The 18809-nt window shown below is 37.5% G+C and overlaps 2 protein-coding genes across 3 annotated transcripts; one reads left to right on the forward strand and one right to left on the reverse strand.

The window, feature by feature from the left end:
* Nucleotides 1-4968, forward strand: LOC101848472 (prolyl 4-hydroxylase subunit alpha-3; the record flags this gene model as incomplete). Its single annotated transcript, XM_013088989.2, is given in 5 exon segments — nucleotides 1-54; nucleotides 1326-1388; nucleotides 2909-2977; nucleotides 3804-3900; nucleotides 4692-4968. Coding segments are annotated over 5 exon segments (402 nt in total), but the record flags the coding sequence as incomplete, so codon positions are not given.
* A 7392-nt stretch (nucleotides 4969-12360) lies between these two features.
* Nucleotides 12361-16701, reverse strand: LOC101846844 (uncharacterized protein C3orf14). 2 transcript variants are annotated; one of them, XM_005110096.2, is made up of 5 exons: nucleotides 16564-16701; nucleotides 15818-15950; nucleotides 15213-15324; nucleotides 13625-13699; nucleotides 12361-13242 (listed from the first exon to the last, which is right to left on the reverse strand). In XM_005110096.2, exons 2-5 carry the CDS (start codon nucleotides 15922-15924, stop codon nucleotides 13102-13104), a joined length of 435 nt encoding a protein of 144 aa, XP_005110153.1. In that variant the 5' UTR covers nucleotides 15925-15950; nucleotides 16564-16701; the 3' UTR covers nucleotides 12361-13101. The 2 variants fall into 2 exon arrangements, with proteins under 2 accessions (XP_005110153.1, XP_005110154.1); XM_005110097.2 differs by having other exon boundaries at nucleotides 16669-16695.
* Between the last annotated feature and the right edge of the window lie 2108 nt (nucleotides 16702-18809).

Consider the following 18809-nt stretch of genomic DNA (forward strand, 5'->3'; position numbering starts at 1 on the left):
GTAGTCAACTACGGACTGGGCGGCCACTACGAGGTCCACATGGATCCTTTCGATGTGAGTGGCAGAGTTTCCTGCTGATTGCGTGCGTTGGGCTAGTAGTATTTTAGTTTAGTTTTGGTGCAAGTCCTTTTTCAGTTTCAGAAAAAGTTTACACGACACTTGCAACACAATAACATCATATAAGTGCTGATTGTTAGACGTGGTACAAGAGTAATATATGTGAGGCAGCGTGGTGGAATCAGGCTCTCGTCAATTTTTGGACATATAGAGTTAATGGTATCATCTTAAAGCTTGTTCACTTGTCTGTATTTTGATGAAAAGAATATCCATTTATCTTGAATACAAGTCGAGATATTTACGAAAAAAGGAGATGGGGGTCACCTGTTTTCAGAAGTAAAATTAGTGAGAAAATGGCTGCCAAAGATTAGTTATTTTCTTAGCTTAAGAGTCCGCGGTAAATGAAAATGTTCATGTTGTGTGCTTTTAATCAACGTTTTTCAGAAAAATCCACACATGAATGAGTTCTTTAAATTGCATGAAAGATGTGGAGGCAAAAAACAAAAATTTGATAAAAATTCACAAAGCTGCGGAAAAATACAAGTTTCTTCACTTTGATTATTTTGACGAGAGCCTGATTCCACCACGATGCCTCACATATGCCCAAAGAAGAATGATGGGAGAAAAGTCAGGACGATAGATGCTTGTTAGGAAAGAAGGAGCAAACGACACCAGAGCACCCGACAACCACCCACAAGTACAAGTCTTAGTGTTACGTCTCTTGTTTGGTTTCTCAGAAAGAAGTATAATAATAGTATTATTTGTTTAGCGCAATCTTTTCAACACTCTGTGAATACAAGACGCGTCACTCTCTAAAAATTGTAACAAAACAGGTATTTACATAACATACATGTCTCCGCCGGCTTAAAAATAGCTCAAATGAAGCGGCGAGTTAATTTGTTGTTCGATGTGTACTGTCTTTTAAGGTATATTATAAGATCATGTACTATCTTCGGAGGTATATTTATAAAGATCATGTACAATCTTCGGAGGTATATTTATAAAGATCATGTACAATCTTTGAGAGCATATTATTAGATCATGTACAATATTCGGAGGTTTATTATAAGATCATGTACAATCTTTGGATGTAGGTCTATATAATATCGTATATAGTATCATTATAAGAAAAATATTTACATATCACGTTAATGTCTACTAAATATACAAGCGATATTTGATGGGAATGGGCAGGAGATTTGTTTAAAATAACCACTTTACACATATATGCTTAACTCAAATTTGGAAACGTTTCTTACCATCTCCAGAAACCATCAGATAGACCAGAACTGCAAGGGTCCGGTGAAAGAATCGCCACGTTCCTCATCTATGTGAGTATCCGGTCGGTGAATTAATGCTTGCGATCACCCTTACCTCTATCTGCACGTAGTGCTTTACTATTGTATCCTGCCAAGGTGGGGAAATGTGTTCCACCACTTTCCAAACAGGATATTTACTCTCTGATCTGATCCGTACGCTTTGCATAGCTGTCTGTCAAAATGATTTTTTGAGTAATATTGAGAGTTTCAAAGAGGTTTTCGTGCTAGAAGTATTCTAAAATGTGAAGAAGACAACCCCGGGGGTACAAAATGACACCAGGGCGTACAGATAGGGTTAAGTTGTTTTAATCCTGACGCTTTTTAAAACATAGATTAGTGACAAGAGAGCCCGATACTGCTGTGTGAAAAGGTTGAGGGAAAGAAGAGCAGAGCAGGACAGAGAACAATATGTGAGGCAGCGTGGTGGAATCAGGCTCTCGTCAATTTTTGGGCATGTAGAGTTGTTGGTATCATCTTATAGCTTATTCACGTGTCTTTATTTGGATGAAAAAAATATCCATTTATCTTGAATACAAGTCGAGATGTTTACGAAACAAGGAGGTGGGGGTCACCTGTTTTCAGAGGTAAAATTAGGGAGAAAATGGCCCCCAAAGGTTAGTTATTTAATAAGCTAAAAAAACAAAAATTTGATAAAAATTCACAAACCAATAGAAAAAAGCAAGTTTCTTCACTTTGATTATTTTGACGAGAGCCTGATTCCACCACGCTGCCTCACACAGATGGCCTGAACCTAGTACTAGTTTAGTAAATTTAAAGAGAACAACATAAGAACTAATGAATCAAGTATGTAAACTTACCGGCTCAAAGTAGAAACGAAAATGCACAATTACAAACTACACCCAATACCGAGAAAAACAAGAAAACATGGCAACATTTCGCTTCTGTAGAATTACAAAATTCTATCTGACATTTTTGGTCATTTTGATTTATTGATACATGTACCATGTGGTCAGAAAGCAATTACATGTAATGTTATATCTGCTCTAGAAAAATCGTGAGATTGTTCGAATCGTTATCAAGGTACTCAAAGAATGGCATTTGAAAAAGCTTGACCTTTATGTAGTGAAACTTACATTTTTTTAATGGCAAATTTCTCAAAACTAGGTACTAAGCCCCTCCCCCAAAAAAACTACAAAAATGTAACACAACAAACAGCCCCCCCCCAACCCCCCCCCCAAAAAAAAAGAAAAAACAAACAAAAACGACGTTGGGTCACCGGCCGGGGCAGTTTACAAGTCATTACGAGTTAAAATGTATCTTTATTATCCAGAAATTGACAAACAGACGCCTGTGATGTGCAGTTATCACTCCGCTGTCGCATACGGGAGACCCGAGCTCAATTTCCGAATGGAGATAGTTTTGATCTTGTATCGTTGTCTTTCTGTTGTGATGCCGTAACCCTAACTATCAGCCCGGGTTGACCTTGACAAGCAGGGTTGGAAGCCCGCCTCCTAAACAATCCAATTTTTTGTCGATATGGGTGTAAAAACGTGACCTTCTTTTTATTCCAGCTGAGTGACGTACAGAGGGGAGGATCCACAGTGTTCACGAGGGCTGGCGTGTCCGTGGCGCCCGTCAAGGTAAACGGTTGACAAAACTGTCTGGTCTACCTGTTCATTTATTTTCCATCAATGCAGGACTAATGAACAGATTCAAGTTGAAGTTGGAGACACCTCATCATCGTCGTCATCGTCGTCGTCGTTGTCATCATCATCATCATCATCATCATCATCATCATCATCATCACCATCATCATCGTCATCATCATCATCATCATCATCATCACATGATGATAAAAAAAACAAAAGAATTGGTGGAGACTCGAATATTTCAATATTGATGATATTATGAAATCAGTTCAACATTTGGGTCTCATGGGCTTCGTCAGGAACGTAATTTTTAAAACCATCATCATCATCATCATCATCATCATCATCATCATCATCATCATCATCATCATCATCATCGAAAATGTTTCTAGGAATTTCTTGGGACAACAAAGTGCCAGGCGCCTACACCACAGACGCTAGCGGTGAGAGATCACTCACTGTGGTACAGAGATTGCTGCACTGTACAAAGGCTGACGTTCTGATACGTAATGCGATAAAGTGTCCAAACATTTAATGAACAGACCATAACGTGATGTCTGTAGTCTTGTGGTTGGGTTACCAGACCCGTGATCTTGAGATCGCAGGCTCGTGTTTTTTTAGCCTCAGCTTGGACCGACGTTATGTCCTTGGGAAAAGACACGTTCTTTAAACACATTTCCTATTTTGCTCAGTCTTTTAGGAAATGTACATTAAACTTGGAGGTCCCGCCTCTTAAATAACCTAATGGTGTTGATAGGGGCTTTGAACCTATGCCTTTTCACCATTTTCGCCGTAACATGTTCCTGTCTGTCCCCAGAACATGGCTCTCCTGTGGTACAATTTCACGCCAGCCCTAAAAAGGGACGACTTGACCGAGCACGCCGGCTGCCCTGTGCTCATTGGTCAAAAGTGGAGTAAGTGTTCGCATACCTGTAGCTCTGATTGGTTAAAAGTGGAGTAAGTGTTAGCGTAGCTGCGTAATGATTGGTTAAGAGCGGAATTTGTGTTCGCATAGCTACGTGATGATTGGTCAAATGTGGAGTAAGTGCTGATTGGTCAAAAACGGAGTGGTGCTGATTGGTCAAATGTTCAGTAGGTGCTGATTTGTGAAAAGAGAAGTAAGTGCTAATTGGTCAAACGTTTAATAGATCTAAGTTCTGATTGGCTGAAAGAGAAATTAAATGCCGATACTTTAAAAGTAAAGTAAGTGCTGATTGATCAAAAGAGAAGTAAGTGCTGATTGATCAAAAGAGAAATAAGTGCTGATTGGTCAAATGTGTAGTAAGTGCTGATAGGTCTAAAGTGGAGTAAGTAATTATTGGTCAAAAGAGGAGTAAGTTATTATTGGACAAAAGTTTAGTAAGGTACTGATGGTCAGAAGAAGCAACTTTTCACAACTATTGTGTTTTCCTATGATGATCTTGGTTTGAAGTAACCTGACCTCTGTTGGTTTATCTATTGTCAAAATTGTATATTGTATTTAATGCACTGTATACATATCAATAACAACAATTTAATAATATATAACATAATTTGTATACATATTTTATATTACATACCACCCTTTCTCCCCACCTCCTACCTTACCTTACCTTCTGTCCTCACCAATAACTCCACCCCTCCCCACCAACTACCCTATCCCCTACCTCCCACCACATCTTCCTCCTCTCCTCTCCCCCCTCCCCCCTCCCATCCACGTCCCCAGTCGCCAACAAGTGGATCTGGACATACGGCAACACGTTCCGGCGCCGCTGTGGTCTCACGCCAGACGCTACACACCTGGACATTGAGCCGGACATGTACAGACGATATGGGGTGAATTAGGGACACACACACACGCACATACACACACACAAATACACACACACACACACACACACACACACACACACTCACACATGGACATAGAGGCAGACATGTACAGACGATATGGGGTGAATTAGGGACATACACACACACACACACACACACACACACACACACACACACACACAGACGAACACCTGGACATAGAGGCGGGCATGTACAAGCGATATGGTGTGAACTAGGGATATATTATATATATATATATATATATATATATATATGCACACATGCACATACACACACACACATCATGTATATTTTGACTATCTGCATCCAAGGGTTCTTTCTACAGTACATAATTCATTTGTGTTATTGCTGTTGTTGCTATTACCGTTATTGTTGTTGTAGTTATTGTTGTTGTTGTTGTTGTCGTTGTTATTGGTGATTATTTTGTTAATCCTGCCCAGGCCTTGAGCTAAAGCCTTGTGACCTAATACCAACGTGTTGAGTGCGGAAGTGTTCATCAATTAATTATTTACTTTTTCTTTTTTTACAACACATCATTTATTGCTGTTGTTGTTGTTGTTGTTGTTGTTGCTGTTATTGTTAATGATGATGGTCTTGTTAATCCAGAACAGGTTGTGTGCTAAAGCTTGGAGATCTGATAATACCATGTTGTTGAGTGAGGAAGTGCTCATAAATTAATTAATTACTTTTTTCTTCCTTTTTATTTTTTTTTCAACACATCATTTATTGCTGTTGCTGTTGTTTTTAGCTGCTGCTGCTGGTGTTGTTGTTGTTGTAGTTTTTGTTGCAATTGTTGTTGATGATGGTGTTGTTGTTTTTAGCTGTTGCTGTTATTGTTGTTGATGATGATGGCGTTATTAATCCTGCACAAGTTTAGAGTTGAAGGCTAGTGGTCTAATAATACCATTCAGTAGTATGTGGAAGTGTTCATAAATTAATTAATCCCTTTTTTCTTTCTGTTTTTTTACAAGACATTATTTATTGCAGTTGATGTTGTTTTTAAATGTTGTTGTTGTTGTTGCCGTTATTGTTGCTGATGATGATGTTGTTGTTAATCCTGCACAGGTTTTGAGCTAAAGCCCAGAGATCTGATGATAATAATAGCATGTTGTTGAGTGAGGAAGTGCTCATAAATTAATTAATTACATGTTGGATTTTTTTTGTGTGTTATTTTTTTGGGTGCAAAACATCATTTATTGCTGTTGCTGTTGTTTTTAGCTGTTGCTGTCATTGTTGTTGATGATGATGGTGTTGTTAATGCTGCATATGTTTTGATCAAAAGCTTGGAGGCCTAATTATACCATGCTGTAGTGTGTGGAGGTGTTCATAATTTGTTGACCCCCCTGTGTGCGACTGCAAAGTTCCGAACCTTCACTTTACAGAATCGTGCCTGGTGTGTGTGTGTGTGTGTGTGTGTGTGTGTGTGTGTGTGTGTGTGTGTGTGTATGTGTGTGTGTGTGTGTGTGTGTGTGTGTGTGTGTTTGAGTGTGTGTTTGTGTGTGTGTGTGTGTATGTGTGTGTGTGTGTTTGAGTGTGTGTTTGTGTGTGTGTGTGTGTGTATGTGTGTGTGTGTGTTTGTGTGTGTGTGTGCCTGGTGTGTGTGTGTGTGTGTGTGTGTGTGTGTGTGTGTGTGTGTGTGTGTGTGTGTATGTGTATGTGTGTGAGTGTATGTGTGAGTGTTTGTGCATGTGTTTGTGTGTGCTTGTGTGTGTGTGTCTGTGTGTGTTTGTGGGTGTGTGTGTGTGTGTGTGTGTGTGTGTGTGTCTCTGTGTGTTTGTGTGTGTGTGTGTCTATGTGCGTGCGCGCTTGCGTGAGAGCGTGCGTGCATGGGTGTGTGCGGGCACACTCAACCATTACAATAACTATATCTTTGCACAGAGGATATATTTTATTATAATGGTCATCACCGTTATCAACATCATCATCACCACCCCCACACTGATGTGACAACCTGATATTCCACTGTTTGAGCTAAAGCCCAGAGGTCTAATGATAATAATATCATATTGTTGAATGAGGAAGTTCTCATAAAATAATTAATTACATGTTTTTTGTGGGTTTTGTTGCAACACATCATTTATTGCTGTTGCTATTGTTTTTAGGTCACAAGGCTTTAGCTCAACAGTTTCCTCCACAAAAATTCACAAAGTGCCATAAATGAACTCTCTGCTAACTTTAAAATCTACAAAGTTTTAACACCTGTAAGTTTGTTTTATCTATGCCAATCATTATACTTTAATGTGAATTGCAGCAATTTAATAATAATCATTATGTCTTAGTTTATCAATCATTAGTATATCAAGGATACTGCTATGCAAGAGAAATGACTCACAACTGAATGTACAGTCGACTACGGATGGATTGGTCGCTTTCAAGGACAAGCGGGCTAGCCCAGATTTCGGGGGTTTCCAGAAATCTTGATCTACACCAAAAGTGGGCATTGCCCTACCTATAGAAGAAGTTTGGTTTCATTGGTGTGTATATTATAATCTGTTTGGTTATAGAAAAAACTGTCCTTGTCTTTTAAAGAAACTGAACAAGGGGTAAAAACTTTACCTTTGATTTTCTCAAAACAGCATTTTTCGGGATAGCCCCCTTGTGCTTAAAAAAAGCGACCAATTGATGTTGTTGGGGTAGTGAAAAATAGATCAACTCATACGAAGTTCAACTTGACCATTGGGATATATTTAATGAAGAAGGTGTGGCTGCTGGGAGTGGAAAAAATTGAAGTAAACCAAAGATCAACTCATGCGAGTACAACACAAGAGGAAATAGTAGACAGCTAAAGATCATGTTAGTTGTTTTTTTTGGTATTTGAGGGCTTAATCGGCTGCTCGCACTGTATGCTTCCTAGGAAGCCGAGAATGTTTCTGAGGTAGTGATAATTATAAAGGGTATCAAACATGCTGTTAAGTATGGATGTGTGCTATACAAATTAAAGCAATTATTATTATCATCATTATTGACTTTATTACTACTATTATTATTATTATTATTATTATTAAATCACTATTGTTTTTATGTTTATTATTATAATAGTTGTTATTATTATTAATGTTATTATCATTATTGTTATTCGTATCATCATCATTATTATTATTATTTTTATTACATGTATTATTTTTCTTTTCATCATTAAAATTAAATCATAGTATGAATAGATTAATCAGTCACATTGCCATGATGGAGTTTTTCCAATTCTCCTCACCTGACTCTCTGAGTCTGAGAGTATGGCAAGTCACAATACGTGAACGAATTTTACACAGAGTGGTTTTAACATCACATTATTATTATTATTATTATTATTATTATCATTATTATTATTATTAATATAATTATTATTATTATTATTATTATTATTATTATTATTATTATTAAATAAATTCATATTATTATTCAAAATGTTTTCTTTCGACCTGCTGTTGTCACGAATTCCAGTCAGATATTAATTACTAAATTACAGTGTGAATGGACGTTCACGTGAGTCCTTCGCTGTAATTTCTGCTACTCGGAATGTTTGTGTGTGTGGATAGCTGTAAATTATCAGACTGTTTGTGGGATGTTGGATTGCTTCTTCAATTTATAAAAACAAACAAAAATAAACAGTACATTAATTTTCTTTCTTTCCTTCTCTCTTCTAGTCGCTGAGGGGCAATTATTAGTCAATAATTTATTACTTTCTAGCATTCACATAATACGAAATTGGTGTGAAACAGGGATCTTCATTATGCAAGAATTCGATTTGTACATGCTTTGAATACAAAGAATATACATGCATACATATATAAGAAATAATTGGGGACCTTAAAAATATGTTTACCAAGTGCCGGTTTTGCTATGAACCTGTTCATTATATTATGTGAGCAAGACTGCAGTACTTTAATTCAATTTTATTCTCTTCTCTGTTCTACTTCAAGTAGCAAATAGGCCATTTTGGTCAATCATTTTTTCCACTTTTTGCTTTGCTCTTATCAGTTTCATCTCTTCTCTTCTCTTGTGGACATCATGTCCACATATCGTCTGACAGCTGATCAGATGTACGAAGCCCAACGTTTTTACATTTCTTTTTTTTTCTTTTCTTTTTTTTTTTTTTTTGCTGTTTCTTAATTGGTGATATCAGTTGTCTGTGCTCAAGAAATATTTTGTCACAGTTCAAATTCTAAAAGTTTTAAATGACAAAAATAACGAAAGGTACATACTGTACGTATGATTGTTAAGGGAATGAAACTTTCTTTTTCTCTTCTAAAAAAAATTACTTTCTGGGCTTCAGACATTTGAAAAGTTTGCTGATCATTACAATATTGTGTACAGCCTTCATGTTTGCCCTGATCCCGCACTGCTGTTGGTAAATATTCACACACACACACACACAGTTATGTGGCATTTATGCTATGCTGGTGAGTTTACTACAGAAGCATGCCAGTTTGTCACAGGCCTCAAATGTGCCGTGCACGACGGAAGTTATCACTGACACTCTCAAAAAGAGTAAATTAATGATTGGTTGATTGTATGAATTGAATTTTATTTTTCAATTGTTTTTAACAAAAGAACATTCATTGTTGAAATTTTACAGAGTAATTTAAATTTGCTTTTATTTGCATACAGAAAGGAAGAAATATTGAACAAAACAAGATGAACTGACATTTTAGAGGGACTATCTCTACACCGCCAATTTGAAGGTGGAGAATAAAAAACTGAAGTAACAACTACAGTGTTAAAGTCATGTAATTATGACTGTCATCAATACTCAAATACTTAAATAAATAGTGACAAACTGGGCAGCCCCCATTAAGTACAGTCGAAACTGTCCAAGATGGCCACCTACTGTCCAGGACAAAATTGGTTGTCTTTGACATGTGGACATCTTACGACAGTTTCATTGTAGTTTCATTGTAATATTTAAACAATGCAAGGGGGTATGTAGGACTGGGTTGTTTGTACAGGTGGTTGTCTTTGACAGGTGGCTTTTTGAGCAGGTCAGGCTGTATCTCTGAATAATATTTTTTATAAAGTTTTCTGTGAGCTTAGTGTGATGTGCATGCTTATGGGTCTGGGGAAATTAATGTATTTCGTCTGTTACAAACTCTTTTGTGTTCTGAGATTTTGTTGACAATAAATGCACTAAAAAAAAATTATCTTCGTTTTTTTCTCTGCTATCTCTTCTTTGTGCAAGTTAGCTCTTCTCTTTTGATTTTGATGTAACAAAACTCACGTTGGTTATTTTGATTGCATTGAGTGTACCAACAATGTATTCCAATAGTTCCATGACATTTTTAGCTATACACGTCTTGCAACTTTTCTTGATTTTTCTTGCAACTTTTGCTATTTTCAAATGCAACTTTCTCTGAGGACAGTTTGATGTAGGTGTTTTTACACCTGCATTGACACAATTTGAATCATATAGGTGGAGGGCTTTCACCTGCCTGTCAGGGCCAACCTGAGCTGAGAAAGATATGATGTCCCAGCAAAAAAACCAGAGATGTTCGATGTAGATTCTTCCAACAGGGAAACCGATCTCGGGTCTCCTATGTGCAACATTGAAGAACCTAACTGCTATACCACAGACGCCAGTCTCAAGTGCCAGCAATTATCAACACATGGTGTAAGGAGATAGCTCTACTTTTTTTCTTTGTTGTAAGAGTGTTACGGCACTTGCAACACAATAAGGTCATATAAGTGCCGAAGATTAGAGGTGTTACAAGAGAGTAACATACACACAAAAAGAAGGAGGAGAGACAAGGACGATAGCTGTTTGATAGGAAAGAAGGAGCAAACCACACATGAGCACCCACCAACCACCCATGATTTCTATGTGTACTGTAAAGCCTCAAACCCAACAGGCTTTGCAATAAAGTCTTTAAACATTTATGATTATGACTATTCAAATCTTAAAGAAATGTTAGGACGAGTACATATAAATTTGAGTAATCAAAATTTATTTCAGATGCATGTAGCTACCACCACTCCTTCCCATCAGAGTATAGTGACTTTTACTAATGTACACATCTCATATAAAGTAGGTCAATGTATCGTTGCCCTTGCAATAAGACTGGCTATCCCTCAAAATCAAAATATCAAATAAAATATTATTCATAAAATTTGATGAATCAAGAGTAAATAATCCATTTCATTTGTTCAGTCAAAGACGGATCTTAGTCTTGACTACAAATTCTCCTAAAACTTTAGAACAAAGCCAACTACCAGGTTGCAGCATTATGACACCCATCTTTTAAAAAAAGTTTTAGTAAGAGTGTTACGGTACTTGCAACACAATAAGGTCATATAAGTGCCGGAAATTAGAGGTGTTACAAGGGAGTAAAAAACAAAAAAAAAGAAGGAGGGGAGATCAGATAAAGAAGATAGATGTTTGGTAGGAAAAAGGAACAAACCACACCAAAGCACCTGCCAACCACCCACCACCCATCTTTTCCTGTAAAATTTACTCCGTTGGGGTTAGCCGGTCTTATTACAATGGTAACGATGTGCATGAGTCTACACAAGATTAGCATATTGAGATTAAGTATAACAAGTATCCATGTAGACAGAAAGCGTATTACAAGGTGGAAAACAAAGAGTCATGACATCATGATTGCGATCACAGCAAAAGTCTTGTATAGCTGCCAGCTTTTTAAAACAAAAAAATAAGAGATTCTATCCACATAGTGTGTCAAGATGGTGGGAATTGGCCAAGTAAGACTGCTCCAAACCCTTCACACACACTCACACACTTTCAGGCATTCAGTCAATTCATGCTCAATAAATAACTATGGTAACGGACACAACTACTATTGATGTATTAGCTTCCAACTCATCATCATTCGCAAATCAGATCTCGAAAGTTCACAATTTTTCTCCTGTATTGGCAAGTCTATGAAGAGCAATATTACAAAACAGAAAATAATTGTTAGCTAGAGTGTGTTAATAAGTTTTGATTTTTAAAATATATATATAATATATAATATTTTTATTTTTTTAAACTGTCCTTTCGTGTGTGAAAAGTTAATGTACGGTTGTGAAAGTTCTTCTTTATGAGGTCGAACTGGTTTCTCTTGTTTTTGTGAAATATATTTTCTTGTGTGAATGATTATGTGATTGGCGTAAAGCGGTCAGAGCTTATACTAGTATGGGATATACTGCTATATAAATGCCATCTATTATTATTATTATTATTATTATTATTATTATTATTACATATTTTTCAACTTGAAAATGGAGCTCTGTACTCAGTTCCTCAAAAACATATATTCAATACATTTTTTACATCCAGGCTGGCAGCTATGGTCTTGTGTTGCATTTCTTCCATAGCACTCTCAAGACAGCAGGAGTAGTCTTTGCTCAGTTTTAGAAAAAGTTTTACAGCACTTGCGACACAAATATGTCACATAAGTGTTGAAGATTAGAGGTGTTACAAGAGAGTAATATACAAAGAAAAGGAGGAAGAGAGATAAGGGCGATGAACGTTTGCTAAGAAAAAAAGAGCACCCCGCACCAGAGCACCCACCAACCACCAACATAGTAAGGGCTGTGGCAACTGCTACAAATTTTTAACGGGCAGCAAAGGTTTATTTTCCCAAGTCACCGAGAGAATAAAGTCAAATAATTAGACCAGTTACAGAAGTTATGATGAAGCCACTTAAGCCTTTCTTCAGAGAGAGCATTTGACTATATACATAATATATATACAAAACTTAAATATTTCTCAGCACCGATAAGTCTTGTTATCACACTATATGACTGACTACACAATTGTAGAGTCTACTCATTTATACATCAGACTAAAAACTCAGCTGTTAACCCTTCCAGCCCCATGCGCGTATATTTTCAGCAGCGCTTGTACCTCCCTCCATCCCAAGAGCGTATATTCTCAGTTTCGCGGGGTACCAAATTCGCGCACATTTCGAAATTAGCGAACCTAATTAAACTTCAATTTTTATAATATTTGCTCATTTACCTTTAAACATTGTTATATGTTATTATCAAAACTACATTACAGAGATACTGCATCCCCTTTTAGAATGCATGCCTCTTTTTCTGAACTGCTGTACAGGCTGGGACTGGGGCAGGGAGAGCACAAAACTGGCAGGTGCTGGAAGGGTTAACACAATTACACACAAAAGATGACTCAACCGTCTAAACATTCATACCTGACAAGGCAAGCGACAACAAAGCATTCACACACCATACAACTTTTGCAATTAACACTTTCAAAATATCCCTCAGCAGATGTCTACACTTTCATACATCCGACAAAAAAAAACAACCAAACTCAGAGGTCTACACATTCACACACCAGACAACTTCGCTGTGGCTGACAGTCTACTGCTGCTTTGGGCTCCGGTGCGCACGTCCCGAGACGACGACGATTCCTCCAGCGACTTCTCCCAGATTGGGAACATGTTGGTCACCATGGACCAGTAGTTGCTCTGCAGGGGAAAATAGGGAAAAAAAATTGTTTAAAACGTAGTGATTTTACGGTCCCATCAACACAAATTAGATCATTTAGGAGTCGGGTTTCAGACCCTGCCCGTCAGTGCTTACCTGGGTGATGAGAGGGATACAACAACTAACCAGAAAGACAGAGATATAGGCAATGAAAACAGTGAGGAGAAATATACAACAGGATGGCAAAAACACAAGATTAAAAAGAACAGTATTCTGATTGCAACTCAAAGGTATTTTGATATAAACTGTTAAACAGTAATAGTGTTAAGCTGGATACATAATCAGTATTCTGATTGTACATAACCCAATGAGATTCTGATATTGCATAATTAAAAGAGTAGAACAGCCCATCTCCACATCTACCTGCAGATTGGCAAAGCGTGGACTGGGCAGCTCCGTCAGTTCTTCCGTCAGCTGCTCGTCCTGATCAGCAAAGTCCTGAAACATTGACATTGACAGTCAGAAGTTGGATCATGTGATCATCATTATCATCATTTAGGAAGAAGCAGAGCAGTTGGGAAGGGGCAGTGTCTTCAGTAATTTTTCGTCAAACTATAGAAAAGGAAAAAAATTATTGTTTATCAAAACCGTTCAATGATTTGTCTCAAAAGCTTCTTCAGGAGTAACTGAGAGTAAAACTTATCATCATCATTATTGTTACCATCATCATCATTATCGTCATCACAATCATCTCGCAGTGCCAGATTTGAAACAGACACTAGTGATCATGGTTTGTCACTCAATTCTTGGCTTAGATGCTCTCAAAATAATACCCAACCTATAATCATCCTGGTCTTTCCCTGTCACCTACTTATATTATTTATTGCATCCAAGCCATCTAACGTCACATGTTCTTGGTCTTCCCCTGCCTCTTTTGCCTTCTATTTTACCAGTCTTTTCCTAACTGTTTTTATCAGTAAGCAGCCCACTTAATCTTCTTTAAGTATTACGGGCACCTTATCAGATTTCTTTAACTTCTACTTTATAGATCCTAACAAGTCTCCTAAAAAAAAAACCCCTACATTTCTGTTGCGACCCGTTCATTTTGACTATCTTTGACACATGCTTAAATTTGTCAGCGAGGTGGTCAAATGTCGTAAACCCAGAAAGCAAAATTTTTCATGAGTGAGAAAAAAAAAATGTTTCCTTCTTTAAACAATTGTACCAACATTAAGTATCTATTCTTGTGGTATTTGTCATTTAGAATTTGAATTTCAACAAAATATTTGTTGAGCACATGGAATTAATACCTTAGATATATATATAAAAACTGCAATTAAAAAAATTGTTTTTAAAGTTCTGGGTTAACCCTTTAGCGACCTACATGATGTATGCCATTCGTTATTTCTTCTTATACAGAGAAGGAGCCAAGAAGCTGTTGTGATGTACGATGTTCGTCAAGCCTTGCAATGCACGAGGACCAAGATGTCCAACACCGTTCGTCATAGGTTGTATTCTGCATACTGCTTCTACTTCTATTACTATTAGATGCTTAATTGTTTGTACAATGAAATCTTTTCCTTTTAGAGATAGTAGTGTTTAGTTTTAGTTTTAGTAGAAGTTTTACGGAGCTCGCAACTGCATAAGGTCATATGAGCGCCAAAAGATTAGAGCTGTTACAAGAGAGTAACAAACATAAAAAAGAAGAAGGGGAGATAGGGACGACAGATGTTAGACAGGAAAGAAGAAGCAAACCACACCAGAGCACCCACCAACCACCCACAGTTAGTAGTGTTTACCAACCAGGTCTATTTATATAGGCAACTGATGACTAAATCTTGCACCACTCTGTGTCCCTGGGGATCCAAAACTGTGCCCGGTGAAGAACAAACTGACCTTGTGTCACGATGGGGTTAAGTACATATACCTGAACAGCTTTCTCCAGACCGACAAAACGTGACGGTGGACAGGAAAGGAATACAACAACCCCAACAATCAGACCCTACTCTACCTTCAAAAGTCGGTCGTTGCGGATCGCAGCTTCTGTACTGTTTACGGGCATATCCTCCTGAGCGGTCAACAAATTTCTGGATGTTCTCAGCATCGCCTCCCGTTTGTTGATTCTGTTTGTGATGAGCAAAGGGGAGATATCATGGGAAAGCATGGGTTACATTGCTGTGATCAGATTGTGGAAAGAAGAAAACAAGTGTACGCGTTTAACGGCCCTATCAACATTATCAAGTTATTTAAGAGGCGGGACCTCTGATTTTATTTTTTCAAGTTAGTTTTCAAAAGGTTAAAAGAATTGAAAAGTCAGCAAAATGACTGAAGTACAAGAAAACCCAGCCAGGGATCTGAACCAAGGCAATTCAAACTGTGGTTCAACATGGAGACAGAATTAAAAAAAAAAAAGAAAACATCTCTCATGCAAATCAAATTGAGGTTCTTCTATTGGTTAAAACAAAATCAGAAAGCTCCAGTTTTATTGTAGTTTATACTTGGCAGGACAGTTTTCTCCACTCCACCCCCAACTCACCCCTTACCATCACTACCCCCCCTCATTCCAGTGATTAATTACACAGAAGAGCATCCTTTCTCACTCGATCAGATCCTTACATTTCTTCATGTAGCACATTCAGTTGCATCTCCTTGGCTGTCCACTTCTCAAGTTTGGCGTGGTATGCCGACGTTGCTTCCCCTTCCTTCACTTTCATTTTGTTCATCTCATGCAGGAACTAGATCTATAAAGCTAAGATTGAAAACGAAAAATATTGAATCATCCACTCATTATAATTATAGACAGAGATGTAACACAATGTAGCATGTCGCAAGTGACAAATGATGGCAGGCACCGGGAGCACGTATAGCTGCTGCAAAGACCACCTGCAACTGGCACAATATAGATCTACAGGCAGTTATATTTGTTGAAACTATTGAGAAACTTGGCTTTTAAAAACTGAAAATTAAGGCAACTTTTTACTTTCTCGCGTGTTAATTCTGGCCCACGCCTAGATTTAGATTCTAGATCTAATCATCTACACGAAACTCTATAGGCACCCCCGACTGGATAAAAGTTTAGAATACGTAAGCAACGGCAATTTCATTATTGGTAGGTAGTAACATACTGGGTTTAGGCCTAAGCTTTAGGCCTTCCATACTGATTTTGATATGGCCATTGAGTGAGTCTATAGATCTAGAGTTCAAAGAAGTGGTCGCTCGTTACGGAAGTCCTCCCAAGCCCAAGTAATTACCAAAGCTGATATGATAAACTTCGTTGGTTTCACTTCCTTTAAAGTAAGCAGACATAACAATCATTTCTATTGATACGTTTTAAGTATATTACCGTATAAAGGGACGCTCACCGAATCAAGTACGCAACCACCTCAGTTTAATTTTAAAAAGAAACTCTAGACTCTACAGACATAGCCAACTATCTCTGTCTGGCCTAACAATCGTTTTAGGCTGACCTTATTCCGGAAGTGTTGCTACCAACGCTTCCTCTTTAGATACCTCACTCCAGATTTATTTCTGCATCCGGCCTTGTCGTTGAACTTCAGATTGTTTTACATAACATAAATTAATTGTAATTTGTAAGTCTTAGAAAATTCAATTATCCTATAGAATGGAAGTGTTATTATCTGCTGCTAAAACAAGATGGTAATCAAAATAATGCTTGACATCTCCTCAGTTTTATTTATTATATCGCATGAAAAAGATTTTTATCATAGCATATAATTTTACTGCAACCTTTTAGTTCTCAGCATCGCGTCAATCTGGAAGCAAAATACTAAGGGACACCACTCTACAAATTCTTCGCTTCATATAAGTTTCAACTGTTTACTTTTCATTTATCGCACAACTTCGTAACTCACATTAATATGAACGGTCAGAAAAAGTGTTTAATGAGAGAAAGATAACCAGAAAGTTTGAGGGTGGAGGTGAAGAAAATAATAAATGCAAAAAATAAGGGCAGTGAGGAAGAAATGCGGATGATAGTAATGAAGATGATGATGGTGGGGAGAATAAAGGCGTAATGAGGATGAAGGTGATGAGTATAAAGATGAAGATGATGAGGATGAATTAAATGAAGGTGAGGATGGAAATTGTTAGGAGGAGGATGAAGGTGGTGATACTTATGAAGATAAAACAAATGTTGTTGACAGTTTTTATCATTCAGGAGGCGGGCTTCTGAATCTGACCCTGCCTATCAGGACTAACCTGGTTATAACATCTCAGCAGAAAGACTTAGAAGAAGATACTCAATAAAAATTGCTCCCCTCTCAGGAATCTTACTCGGGTTTTGTGCATGCAACAATGCAACAGTGACGTTACTAGCTGCTACACCACAGATGTGGGAGAAACATTTTTGCTAATTTCAAAGTTGGGCACACACATTACCCATAGACATCTTCTCAAAGGTGAGGAAGATCCTTTTTGTATGATATACAATACATTTTTAACTACATGTACCACATTAGGCACATTCAAGTAGAATGAGTCATTTACTTCTATTAGAAATATTTTTAGCTCTTTTTGATAATATAATCGAACCCGAGAAAGATCTTTGATACTGTACAATTACAATAAATTGGTTTAGTTCTAAAAATAAAAAAATTTCATAATAGGCGTCTACTAATACAGCTGACATAATTGTCCAAGTCCAATACAGACACCCACTGTCCAGGAGAAAAGCGGTTGTCTAACCCTTAGGTAGACACTTAGCTCCCATCTTCGACATTTACACGACCTATTTGCATTTGTGTTCCAAGTAGGTTAATTGTAAAATAAGAACAGCTCTTAGTCTTACTAACTAAAACTAAAACTGGTGTCTCTGGTGTAGCAGTTAGATGCTTCGCTGAAGCATGTGGGAGACCTCAATTCGGTTCCTAAATGGGGAGAGAATTTTTGTTTTCTCAGCTTTTCTGCAAGGACACGTTTAGTTTTATCCCTCTCTGTCCAGATTAGCCCTGACAGGAAGTTGGACGCCCACCTCCTAAATAATCTAAATTGTAAATTGTGTCAGTGGAGGAATGGAAATACCTACAATTTGAATAAAAACTAAACTGAACCTGATTATCCGATAATTTTACCATTGTTTACCCATCTTTAAAATCAGTAGACAGGCTGGTGGTAGGAGGAGCTTTTGACTCTTACATGACCACATTGTGTCGATGGAGCCTTAATTTCAAATTTAAAACATATTTGACTGAGCTCAGTGGGGATCTGTCGATGGAGGCCCCTGTCACTAGTAGTACTAGTAGCATGAACTCTGTGTTTAGAAGAAATATTTTTTTGGTCTTATCTTGTCTATTGCCAGAATTGGTCTACAATACTGAGGTCCTTCCTTGTATTCCATCTCTGCACAGAGGTGACTTCTTTTTAGTTTTAGTAAGAGTTTTACGGCACTTGCAACACAATAAGTATAAGGTCATATATAAGTGCCAAAGATTAGAGGTGTTACAAGAGAGTAATAAAACACAAAAAAAAGGAGGAAAGATAAGGACGACAGATGTTTGATAGGAAAGATTAGAAGGAGCAAACCACACCAGAGCACCCGCCAACCACCCACAGAGGTAACTTCTTCGAAAAGTTTTTGTCCAAATCTCCA

Source organism: Aplysia californica, unplaced genomic scaffold, assembly GCF_000002075.1.
Source record: "Aplysia californica isolate F4 #8 unplaced genomic scaffold, AplCal3.0 scaffold00852, whole genome shotgun sequence".
In the NCBI taxonomy this organism is placed as follows: domain Eukaryota; kingdom Metazoa; phylum Mollusca; class Gastropoda; order Aplysiida; family Aplysiidae; genus Aplysia; species Aplysia californica.

Excerpts from the sequence above, each read along its gene's own strand:
- LOC101846844 (XM_005110096.2), bottom strand. The coding sequence starts at position 15,924 with ATGAACAAAATGAAAGTGAAGGAAGGGGAAGCAACGTCGGCATACCAC. Across the intron at positions 15,325-15,817 it reads AATGTGCTACATGAAGAAAT|AATCAACAAACGGGAGGCGA; the intron begins GTAAGGATCTGA and ends CATCACAAACAG. Across the intron at positions 13,243-13,624 it reads CACGCTTTGCCAATCTGCAG|AGCAACTACTGGTCCATGGT; the intron begins GTAGATGTGGAG and ends TTTCCCCTGCAG.